The sequence below is a fragment of the Calypte anna genome, chromosome 1 (genome assembly GCF_003957555.1).
Source record: "Calypte anna isolate BGI_N300 chromosome 1, bCalAnn1_v1.p, whole genome shotgun sequence".
Taxonomy (NCBI): Eukaryota; Metazoa; Chordata; class Aves; order Apodiformes; family Trochilidae; genus Calypte; species Calypte anna.
The window spans coordinates 173,492,980-173,505,915 of record NC_044244.1 but is presented as its reverse complement, the minus strand read 5'-3'; the positions used below and the strand labels follow the sequence as shown (position 1 = coordinate 173,505,915).

At 38.4% G+C, this 12,936-nt stretch overlaps 1 protein-coding gene across 1 annotated transcript in view; it reads right to left on the bottom strand.

Moving 5' to 3' along the window:
- Nucleotides 1-7,781: 7,781 nt before the first annotated feature.
- POSTN (periostin) overlaps nucleotides 7,782-12,936 on the bottom strand; it is a 31,979-nt gene continuing 26,824 nt past the window's right edge. The window contains exons 22-24 of the mRNA XM_030446512.1: nucleotides 11,613-11,699; nucleotides 9,557-9,598; nucleotides 7,782-9,032 (exon numbers count right to left, since the gene is read on the bottom strand). Coding sequence (XP_030302372.1) covers nucleotides 8,992-9,032; nucleotides 9,557-9,598; nucleotides 11,613-11,699 — 170 coding nt within the window. The 3' untranslated portion in view covers nucleotides 7,782-8,991. The remainder of the gene's footprint in view (nucleotides 9,033-9,556; nucleotides 9,599-11,612; nucleotides 11,700-12,936) is intronic.

Sequence of the window (12,936 nt, the reverse complement as noted above, 5' to 3'; positions counted from 1 at the left end):
CTCACAGCTGAGTTTCACTCCTGACACCCTTCTGTCCCCGTGTTTGTGGGTAGAGATGGGTTTTGACTGTTTTTCTCAGAGCCCTGGTTCCCTGCTTGTCCACACCAGCTTACCTGATGAAGCACATCACTGTTCTTGTGCAAGTGTACATGGGTCTTCTTCTGATGGAAAACCTGGGCTTATGAGCTGATGGTCTATATTCTGGTTTAGTTCCCATTTCAGCAACATCACCACAAACATTCCCACAGGTCTGGAATCAGAAAGCTCTCCCAGGTTCCACTGTTCAGGTATATGTATGATGTTCTCCAAATCAAAGCATTGCTTAATTTTAAAAGCAGATGGAAGGTCTAGTGTAAGAGAAAAATGTTAAAAAATAGCTGGACAAATGTCTTTTGTGCTGAAAGCTGTAGTGGATACTAATATTTCACTAGGTAGGTCTCCAAAGGAAGTTTTGTATAGTCTTGTGTGATTGCCTGAACAGCCTTGTGTTGCTGTTTCAACAAGACTGAGCACCTGAGTTTTCTCAATCTGTGGGCTCTCTGGCTATGCCGATATCCAGTAGGTATAGACAATGAATGAATCTGCTTCAAGGATGCCATGCTGTGTGAGGAAAGTGTTTGTACCTCTGCTATGCAGGGACAGCTCTCTTTGCAGTGGATTGGCACATCCATACAACGTGTGAGTCCACACTTTCTCTCAACCTTGCATTTTTTTTGTCTGTGCCTTTCAGTCCAGAATGTCAAAACCTGTGTTGCAACTCAGCAGAACAATGCTTCACAAAACTGAGGGCAGGTGCTGGATGTCATCATGCCTGCTATCAAATTAGTGAGAAAGTCTGAGGATTGAAAGCATCCCTGGATGCCTGCACATAGGATGGAGAGAGCACATCTTGTAGTCCAGCTCACTTGTGCCAATAGACTGAGGACCCAGAATGAGCTATCAGCTGGTGGTAACCAATTTTTGTTTCAGGAGTTCCAAGGAATCTTTGGTAATAGACTAATATGTCTATGCAAGCAAAATCAGAGCTGCTGAGATAAGTTTTTGATTGCATACACATAAAAAGCAATAAAATAATTAGTCCATAATCTGCTTACCATTGGCTTTCCAGTTGTCCTATAATGATACTTGTTTTTTTGCTTTAGGATGCCTTATCCTTAAGTATTGTTTTCCCCTACCCCCAGTAACACCATTCATTCAACCTACATAACTCCCACCATAAACATTCCCATAACAAAGTTGTATTCAGTATTCATAAGTTTTTACACTTACTTATCTGTTACCTGACAATAATCTGATATGTTCACTTTAAACTCTTAGAATTATTTTTTAAAATCTAGAAACCAAGCTGCTACAGGTATCTGATGTGATATAAAGAATGATTGACTTAAGAGGAAAAAGGAAAAAAACAACTAAGAGTAAATTAGCTGGGCCTAATTCAGGGAGCTCTGAAATTCCACTACTCAAAACAGAGACTATTTCTTCATTAGAAGAATTGTTAGTAAAACAGATTCCCCAGTTACACTGCTCTTTCTGTAAGTCATTCCTTGGAAGCAAACAAACAAACAAACAAAAGAACCTGAGTATTATGCATCAAGCTGTTTTGTTTAGCCACATCTTAGACCATAACCCAATGGTCTACTTTCCACACTGATATTTGAAGGCCAGTCACTTCTGAAGCTTTGTGTATGTTATAATCATAACTGCAGACCTTTCTTTTTTGTGGATCCTGTAAAGACCAAGAGCCTATTTACTGTAGAACACATGGCAGAATTAGTTACCTCTGTTTTTAAGTCCAAGAGGAGAGTGTTCTAGATCCAAACCACCCATCCTTCAGGACTTCCCACTCACAGCTCCCTTTGCTGTAGTTACCAAGCTCTGGGAAAAAGAGGATCTAATTTACCAACCCACTGACACCATGTGTTTAAAATATTTATTCAGATTCAGTCACAGCTAATGAGGCTTTCCTCCTCTTTAGGTAATATAATATATAAAAATATGAGAGACAGCACAAATAGAAAGGAGTAAGATTATGATGTAATCCTACTTCTGCTAAAATTAATGGCAAAACTTCCACCAGTGTCTACAGGAGTAGGATGTCTCCTCCTAGATAATATCCACAGCTATCTCTTACCAAACAGCTGGCAAAATCTTTGTCCCAGACATATGTTTTTTGTCTCCCACATTAAGTTTATGAAGTGACCTATCCTTCTAATACTGTGTGGCTTAGTCCATGAAAGTTTCCACTTAAGCCTAGATGAACCAGAACACTTGTATGTTAATTGCAGCTCTAGTGATTGCCCCCCCCAGAAAACCTCTTCTTTCCTGTTGGTTTTTCAAAGAGACAAAAAATAATGTGAAAGCAATAATGGTATCAAAGAAGGCAATAAATAAATAATAAATAATTAAATAATAAGTAATAAATAATTAAAATACAGAAGTAAAGATTTACTATATTAAATAGTGCAGACAACTTAACACAGGGAAATTTCTACTATGTATTTGGGAGGAGGTTATTTAGCCTGATTATGATGTTATTCAGAAACCTGAGAGTATCTCTAAGGTGCTGATCTTGCTTGTGTCATGCCATCACCCCCATGATGGGTAAGCCTACATCATATTCCTCCCCACACTCTAGTTTTCCTAAGGGGATGTGTTGGCCAAGAGGCAGAGAAAAGCCAGGTCAACTTCTGGTAACACCTAATCACCCATGAATGAATAAAAAAGCATCCATGAATAGAAGAGATACAATAAGCCTGTTTTGTATCTTTTAACATTTGTTACTCCTTACATGGTAATTTTCCATGGCAAATATATTTTTAATACTATTCACACAGGTACCACAAAGTTAGATTGTAACTATTTTGGATTAGATGGCAGTACTAGAAGGTGAGTCATAAATGTCACTAAACCCTTTCATGATCCTTTCTGTTGACCTGGAATCTTGGATAGGGAGAAAACAAAAGATCCAAAAGAGCTGCTTAGCACTGGGTCTAGGATCTTCTGACAGCCTAGTGCATTTCAATGGCTAAAACAGAGTCTACCAACAAACTGTGTTTGAACAGAAGGAGCACAGTCCATGATTTATTGCTTGGTTGGACTCCTCAGCATTTCTAAGCCACAGGTAATCATAGAATCATAGAATTGGATGGGTTGGAAGGGACCTCAGAGATCATCGAGTCCAACCCTTGAACCACCGTTGCGGTTGCTAGACCATGGCACTGAGTGCCACATCCAGTTTCTTTTTAAATATCTCCAGGGACGGAGAATCCACTACTTCCCTGGGCAGCCCATTCCAATGCTTGATCACTCTCTCCGTAGAGAAATTCTTTCTAATATCTAACCTAAACTTCCCCTGGCACAACTTAAGACCATGCCCTCTTGTCTTGCTGAGAGTTGCCTGGGAGAAGAGACCAACCCCTACCTGGCTACAACCTCCTTTCAGGTAGTTGTAGAGAGTGATGAGGTCTCCCCTGAGCCTCCTCTTCTCCAGGCTGAACAGCCTCAGCTCATAGGGTCTGTGCTCGAGTTCCTTCACCAGCCTGGTTGCCCTCCCTTGGACCTGCTCCAGGACCTCGATATCCTTCCTAAACTGAGGGGCCCAGAACTGACACAGTACTCGAGGTGTTCTTATTTAAAATTTTTTGTTTGGTTGGTTGGTTGGCTTTTTTACTTTGCACTTCAGAGTGCTTGGTTCCTGTCCTAAGCTCATTTGAATGCTACTACAGAGCTGGGCTGCAAATTTTAACATCTGCAGTTGAACACACAGTTACAAAATGTGCAAAACTATCCACATGATAAATTCATTGTGACTGTATACACAGTCTGAGTAGACAGATGAGGCAGACACAATCTAATGATTCAAAGTGAGGGTGCACATACTTTACCCATACCACTTATTGTGTCTCTAAGATGAGCTAATACATCCTAATTTTCTTTTGTTATTGCAGTCAGCTTTGCTCCTACTCACAGGAAATTCTGGCTGCGAGACCAGAAACCCAGGAGCTTTCTGAACTTTGAATAATAAGGTCTAGATGCCAAGAGCCAAATGACTTTGAAATAGTTTTCTACTGCCTGGCTCCTGGGGCTAGCCCTGATGTCCTGACTGCCAGGGGATGAAGACTTTCAGACTAGAAATGTTGTCATTGATGAAGCTGAAAAAAACTGTGAATTTTATTGCGATGTTATGCTGAAACTTTTACTAACATAACTTTAACTCCATTCACAAGGAGTGACAATGATCCAGTGAAATAGTTTTTATTACACTGTTTGAAAAATACATTTGCTTTAAGGACAGAAAGGAAACACATAGGTGCATTTCCAGCTGATAAGGAATTTTTCACAAATTCAGCTGTGTCTTTCAGGTTTTTTTAGTACCCTAGCTGGTCCTGCTGGAGCAGGGGTTTTGGACCAGATAACCTCTAGAGGTCTCTTCAAACTTCTGTGATTGTTTGATTTCATGAATCACACAAACTTGAGCTATTGTAGCATGACTAAGAAGGCAAAAAAAAAATTAAAAAATAAAAAAGTGCCACATGTATGAATCCATCCAAAGAATAATCAAAGTCAATAGTCTGTCCAATTCCAGATGTTTCAGAAAGTATGAGCAAGTTCATCACATTAACAGGGATATTCCTCCTTGTTATGGCTAAACCAGCTGTCTTTACTGCTGAAGAAGTACTTGATGGAATATGTCTGCCTAGTCTGATGGGAGCTAAGCCCAAAAGAGGAGCAAAATGTGGGAAAGTGGCTCTAGAGTGTGTGTGAGAGAATGATTGTGGGAAGATACCACTTGCCTGGGCAAAGCATTATGTACTGTAACAGTGGGGAGCAATCCAGCCTTGGCAAGGAGATCGATAACATGATCTAATAAGACTTTTCCATCTGTAATGTCTCTGGCTCATGTTTTCAGTGTCCTTTAGAGGACTGAAGATGTAAGAGACTATAGACCAAGATATTGTCCCAGTGGAGTTAGGGCATGACTGGGGCACACATGAAGATCCACCATCTTGTAAATGCTGCTGGGGCTTCTTCAGACTTACAGAATAAAAGAATAATTAGGGTATAAAAGAATAGTTAGGGTTGGAAGGGGTTTTTAAAGCTCATCTAGAATCATAGAATCATAGAATGGCTTTGGTTGGAAGGGTCCTTAAAGATCATCTAGTTCCAATGCTTTCCATCAGACCACATTACACAAAGCTCCATTCACTCTTGCCTTGAACTCTTCCAGGAAAGAGGCATCCACAACCTCCCTGGGCAGCCTGTTCCAGTGTCTCACCACCCTGACACTGAAGAATATCTTCCAAATGTCCAACCTAAATCTACCTTCAGCTTAAACACATTACTCCTTTTCCTATCACTACATGCCATTGAGAAAAGTCTCTCTTCATCTTTCCTGTGGGCCCCCTTTCAGGTACTGTAAGACTACTAGAAGGTCTCCCCAGAGCTTTCTCTTCTCCAGGCTGAAAAATCCCAACCCTCTCAGAATGTCTTCATAGGAGAGGTGCTCCAGATCTCTGAAGATCTCCATGGCCCTCCTCTGGACTTTCTACAACAGTTCTATGCCCTTCCTGTGTTGGGAGATCCAGAACTGGACACAGTACTCCAGATCAGGTCTCACAAGAGTGGAGTAGAGGGGAAGCATTTCCTTTGACCTGCTGGCCACACTTCTTTTGATGCAGCCCACCATATGGCTGGCTTTGTGGGCTGCAAGTGCAAATCTTTGGGTCATGTTGAGCTCCCCATAAACTGACATATCCCAGTCCTTCTCCACAGAAAGGAATTACCTCTCTCCTGGCTTAAACCAGGATACATTCTTTAATGTACTATCTCTGAAGAGCTGGGGTATAGAAAGGAGTAAACCTTCTGTTCTCCTTGGAATGAAAGATCTTTCCCAATCATAGCTGCTTTTTTCTAGAGATGGAACAAGGTGGGGTTTCAGCCATCTCACTCATCACTCCATCTATATCTTCCACTGCTGTAGGGGAACTTTGTAATCAAAGTCTTCATAAAAGACAGAAACAAGTCCTGCTAAGTCCTTCAGGAAAACAGATCTAAGTGTCTGTAGACAGATGGATCTGTACTTTCCATTGAGAACTGAGAGGTTTGGATTTGCTAGGGGTCATGGTGACAGACTGACAGTCACAGACAGGCACCTGAGCTCTGAAAGATAGCAGGAAATCTGACAGCCTTAAGAAGTTTCTTAGATCTTATTTGCAGTTAAGTCAACAGCCTGGAGAGCCTCAGGTAAAATTCTTCAAGTTATATGCCAAATCACTCCTGTCTATGGCCCTGAAAATGTTCCCTTCTCTTGCCAGCAGTATATGGATTGAATTTTTTTCTCAGTTAGCAAAAGTGCTGTTTTAATTTGGTTTAGCATCACATTCCTATCCATAGGGCTTCAGTGTGGCCCTGATTCAGGCCACATATGCCATTTGGGGAAAACCAGTTTTAGGAAAAAAATGCTAAATATTTTGCTGAGAAAAATAAACAAATAAATAAACGGACTACCAATTAGGGGGATAAATACATGAGATTCAACTCAGACATGATTAAATATATTAGCAAAAGTTATAATGAAATGACTGGTTAGAAAGCAGTCAGGGAGTAAACAGCACTCCTCACAGCTTAAGCTTTTGGCACACCATTACCAGCAGCATCTTCCATTTCATAGTGGCATATCCCAGGGGTCAGTCCTGGGCCTAATATTATTTAACATCTACATTACTGACTTGGGCAGTGGGACAGAGTGTATCCGCAGCAAGTCTGCAGAGCCTACAAAATGAGGAGTGGTTAATACACCAGATGGCTGTTCTGCCATTCAAAATGCAGGCTGAAGATACTGTCTGACAGATATCCCATGAAGTTCAACAAAGGCACAAGCTGAGTCCTCCCCCCGGGGAGGAATAATCCCAGGAACCAGTACAGACTGTGGGCTGGAATTCAGCTCTGCAGAGGAGGACATTGGGTCCTGCTGGGCAGCACATTGACCATGGATCAGCAATGTGCCCTCACAGAATAGTAGCCCAACAACCTGCATTAGGAAAACTCATCAGTGTGCAGTGCAGCAGGGCAGATGCCTTCTGTGGCCAAGGAAAATCTCAAAGGGATGGAGTTTATCAGGGAAGCAAGACTTTATGGAGGAGTGCCCTTTATATATTGTTGTATTCACCTGAAGGACAATAATGAAGGGTGACATACAGAAAAGTACTTCAGTGACTATCAGAGGCTTAAAAATGTTATCAAATCAGAATATATACAAAATATAGTATGTTACAGATTTATTCCTACTTGAAAAGTTTAAAATATTCCACCATAAGGTAGGTTTTTAGCCATTTTCTTGCTTCCTTTTGCTTTCTCCCCAGTTCTTGTGCATATTTTATCTGTCAGTTCCATTTAATTTTCTTCCTCATCAACATTTTGGGGGAAGAGGAGAACACAGACACACTTCTTTCCTAACACTATTAGGGTCTTTTAAAATTTTAGTTGACTCACAGTGGTAGAGTAGAGAGGAAGGTTCAAGTTAATGGTTTAATGACAGTCAGAGGGTCCTGGTGAAGCACTCGGGGTATCGGATTGTGGAATTAGGGAAGGTTTTCCACTGTGTTTAAGGAGAGTGAGGAGAGTGATGCAGTTCAAGTGCACTAGGATGTGTTAAGTGAGAAACAGAAGCATCAATCTGTTCTTGTGGAAGGATATTTTTGAACTAAAAAGCTCCACTGAAAGATTCAGAATACCTAGAATTTGCTTTCTTATTGAAAAAAATAATTACAAATGAAAGCAAGCACAGTTCAGCCAGATTCTTTATTGAGTACTGATTTCAAAACAGAAATATAAAAGCACATTAGATAACTCATCTGAAACTTTGGTCTGCAGAATTAAGGCACCTTGAACAAGTGTTTTCTACTTCATGAGTAATTGTTTTCCAACTTTTCTTAATAAAGGCAAACAACTTCTATGAGTATAAAACCAGTTATAAAATTGACATAATTTACAGACAACTCCACATTAGTGCCAACCACTAGCAAAGCATTTTCTAAAAAAAAAAAGCTTTCATAAAAGCTTTCAGACCTAGTCTCATTTTTGTAAAACCTTTCTCCATGCTGAGTTAACTGTTTACATGCATTTTATTTATCCCTTTTATAATTCACTTTCATAATCAAAAGACACATTGAGGGAAAAGTGGGAAAAATTTAAGAGTCTCAGTATATGTATTGGCATAGAATTCCTTTAGTGGGAATGACTTCTGTTACAAAAAGTCAACATAATCTCAAATACATTTCAAGAAGCTCATATTATTTGCTTTTTTACATTTTAGAAATTCCATTAGCCATATTTCTAGAAGACACTTGGATATGCAATGTAAAACAACAACAAAAAAAGGAAACATTCAACATAAGGCATATTTCTTTGTTTAGGAAATGTAACATTACTGGTGTCACCATGACATTAAACGTATGATGAACTTTGATTTACAGAAAGCATACAATACTACTGAACCAAAAGTGCTATGTTAACATCTCATATTTTCTTAGATTCCTCTAGAAGTCACCTGAAATGATTTTTTTTAATGGTCTAATTTCATCTATACTTCTTATTTAGTGGAAATAATAATAATAAAAAAATACACTCTGTATTATTCCCTGCTCTTTTTGAATCCAAACCTGCAAGCACTTACTAGCCAGCATGAGAAGGAGTCCTGGTTCTACAGAAATTGATGGCCTTCAGCATTTCTGGAATCCCAGCCTGGATAGTGCTTACTATCAAGAGCAGTTAAAGCACCTTCAGTGGACTACTCCTCCTAGTGAGCACCGTGCTAGCAGTGAGTATCTGCAGCTCCACATCTTTTTGTGGATTCATGGTTCAGTTTACATTATGTTATCAAAACGTCGTTTTCTAATGCTCTCATTTAAAAAAAAAAACAAAACATTTTCTCTTTTTCTAAAAGACCGTGTTGCTAATTCATAATTCTGTGGATTCTATCTTGGAAATCTTTTAGGGATAAGCTAGTCTTGTCCTCCTTCTTCCTGCTCCCCCTGGGAAAAATGGAAAAACTTCACAATTATAACACATAATATAGGTACCCTATATACTACATTAATTTGTGAAACAGATGTGAAAAAGAAAGATGAAGACTGATGCTAAATCATTTACTGCTGTGCTGACACCTAGGAAATTAGAGTGATTTCTCAGGTTCTTAAAAGATAAAAATTACGTAGAATGAGGGAGTGAAGAATCCCACAGTACCATTTTCAATGTCAAGTCAGAGTTAGATCTCATTTTGATGCCTTTATTCTAACATGAAAAACTGTTTGTCCAAAGCACATAATCTAAGTTGTTTTCAAATAGTAAGGAAAAAAATATCTAGAAAAAAGAATTAAAAATACTAGGCTTTGTTCAACAGTGATTTTTTTTTTCTTCTTTTTTTTTTTTTTAAAGCGTTAATGCAAGTTTGGCCATTCAACCTTCATTTTCTAATGGGTATTTTTTTCACCTCCCAACTTTAAACATAACTGAGAATACTATTTGATTCATGCTTAAATACATGTTTTTCTTTTACCTTGTGTTCTCCTGCCTGGCTGCGCTTTCCGTACAGGTGCTTCTAGAGAACAGAAATGTTGCAATTAGAATTTATTTGTAAGAACCTGTGAATTGAAACTCACTAGAAATGTTGGAAACTCATGGCTGACTCACAAAATCTGTTTTATAAGGTTTTCAGTTTTTCATTTTTTTTTCCCATTAGCATGTTGACTTGATCACCTGAAACATGAATGCTTACAGTACAATTCACACATTTCTGCCATGGGTCATCATCATAAAATCATTTCAGAAGTATGTTTACATTTTAAAGGCATGAATTAATCCATTAGTTACACTAATCTCCTACAGGTTATAGGATATTATAGGACATTTTGACCATGCTCTTCATTCAGTGAACACCATCTGACACTGCCAGGGATGTACAAGCTCAGGTTAATGTACCGCCCTGCACCTCATCTCAGCTTTTGTCACAGGATGTCCAGGTCTGCTGTAAAGACATTATTTCAGAAATTATTTATACGTGATATGCTTGAAAATCAGCCACTGCAAGATGTTGGCCATACTTCCAGCTTTATTTGGGGCTTGGTGTGTAACTTTATTGGGAGTCCACAGTATCATTATGTATTTAGAGTTCAGTTAATTTTCTCAGACAATTCTGTTTTAAAAAGTAGAGCTAGAGAATAGGTACCACACTTACTAGTAGACACATCTTTGTAGAGAATATGTCAGTATTCTGGCTCAGTGAAACTATAAACATTTTTTACCCTTTCCCATCAAACTGAGATATTTTTAAAACCAGATATCTCATGATCAGAAGGATTCACATTTACCAAGCATAAAAGAGAATTCTTCCATTACTGGCACAGAAATGTTTTTGTATTTTTCCTTCTTTATAACTATGCATCTTTTCTTAATCAGCTGCAGTCATCTTGAGGTAGAGTGTGTATAAGTGCATAGCCCTGAGATATAGGCTTCACTCTCTTGCATCTGAGGCTAAAAACTGGGTGAATGCATCAACATGATAGTTCTGCTCTCTCCTGACAAGGGTAGAACATGGTCCACCCTTTGTATGCTTTCTGTGTTTACATGCTGTCCATACAATGATGATTTCAGGTTAACCTCATGGTTGAAGATCACATCTGTCTGTCATTTACATGCAATAACAGCCAAAGTGGTATTCAGACCTCCATGTATGACTTGTACATAAACGTATACAAACACTGTGGTATTACTTCAGTATTTAGCATAAACTTCAAAATTGAAAAGGTAGAAACATATTTATTTAACTTCATTCCTCTTAAGCCATTTATTTTCCTATGAATTTAAAGGCTGACAGAATTTTTCATTCTGTATTATTGGAATCAGAACTGGATAAGTTCATACTTAAAAATGTGCACAGAAAAGAAACTCTAAGCAAGCTAATCTTAACTTTGAGTGAAAATTGTAAGAAATGATTGTTAACCTTGAAGAACAAATTCCTGATACAAAGCCAGGCTGAACTGTATTTGGCTCCTTTAGGAGATTCATTTTGAACCTTGACACCATTCAGCATTTTCAAACCCCACAGCTTCCCTCATTTAACAACAAGATAAGGATAGAGAAATTCCAAGATCCAGTGAGATATTTACTCAGCCCCAGGGGTACATTCCCTCCACCCTACCCCACCTTCACCAGGCTGACGACCCCTCATATCAATGGATAATATTAGTACTGACAAGAAATAACACAAGTTAAAAGCGACTCACGTGGTCTTCTTCTGGATGTGCTGCTTAGAGAAAAGGCAATTCTTATGGTGCATGTTATTTCAAATGTCTTACCTAAGTCTTGTGGTTAAACATTTCTTCTTGTCTATTATGTCTGCTAAGGCTTTTAGTTACTTTTTCTAGATGACCCTTAGTAGTTTTCTCTGCACCATCAGTAAAAGAATTGTTTTCCAAGAGAAGTAAATAATTCTTATTAAAATGTTGCCTCCAGACCTAAGTGATTTGGGTGAATGGATGCTACAAAACCCCACCTGGAATGATTACTTCAGACAAAGCAGGTCCTAGTGATACTGGATTTTTAGACAAACTAACCTTCCAGATGGACCTTCTTGATTTCTCTCTCGATAATCTGTGGCTCTCCCTCAATTATTTTAGTAACCTTGGTGTACTCAGTTCCAGCTATGATAAGCATCAAAAACAAATTAGTTAAATCTGACATAGCATTTTTCCATATGAAAGGAATCTCCAGTGGGAACCATGTCATTTTGGAAGTCTATGTGTATGCAGGCCACTATGTTATTCATGGTCTTGCTGATTTCTTCAGCCCTGCCACAGGTGATTGCTTCTCTGGGGCTGAGCCACTCATTGTAATCTTGGCTTGAAGTTTTGTTTCGGCAAAGGCTGCCAATTGTAATAAGCAGTGCTGGGATATTCTGTGAGTAGAATTACAGGCCAAATGAAATAATTCTTTTACTTTAGTCCATGTGACTGGGCTTGCATCTAAATGCTTATAAAATTTTCAGTAAAACAGAAGTAATTTGATGTAGGCAAAAGGGCCATAAAACATTATCACCACCAGCCACAAATCACTGTATGTGTCTGCTTTGACTGGCTAAATGTATGGTAAGGTATTATCATGAGAGACAAGAGTACATGACTGGACAAATCATGGAAAAAATAGAGAAAAGTCAAATTAAAACAAGAAATAAATCTACCTATTCGGTTCATTCTGTAAAGCAGGATGCTTATGCAAACTAACATAATAGTAAGGAAAAAAAAAAAAGGATTCAAGAGACAATGTTGTATTTTCCGTATTTAATAGAGACAAACTCTCTTTTCCTATAGAATCACTGCAAGATATGGTTCTACAGATGATGTCTATTTAGCTGTATTGCTCTGTAACTGAAGATGATTAAAATTACAATTGTAATTGTTAGATTCTGGCATTAGAACTGTCACCTGATTTTTGAACAGGTAAAGTTTGTTTCTGCTTTTTATATCCAGGTTGAAAGCAATAGAATGTAGTCATGGATATGGACTACATATAGTTTTCTTTAATTTTAAACTTTCTTTTTAAGTATTTAACACTGAAATAGGTATCCCCAGAGATCAGGTCTTTCACATAGCTGGGGCACAAGAGAGAAGGAGATAAAGAAATATATATATTGGACATTTCTCTTTCTCTTTGATGTTCATAGGTAAATCCTGGCTTAGATCTGTACAACCAAGAGTAGTTGTACTTTCAATCAGAATGGTTTTGTTTGGTGGAAAGCTGTTCAGTTACCACTAATATTTTCACTTAATTCAAGTTTAAGTTATATCCATAGAATGGTAGTTTTGAAGGACTATCATGTTTAGTTCAGTGAAAACACAGCCTGGTTGTGAGCTACTTGACTGGTATTCAGGTTTATAACTT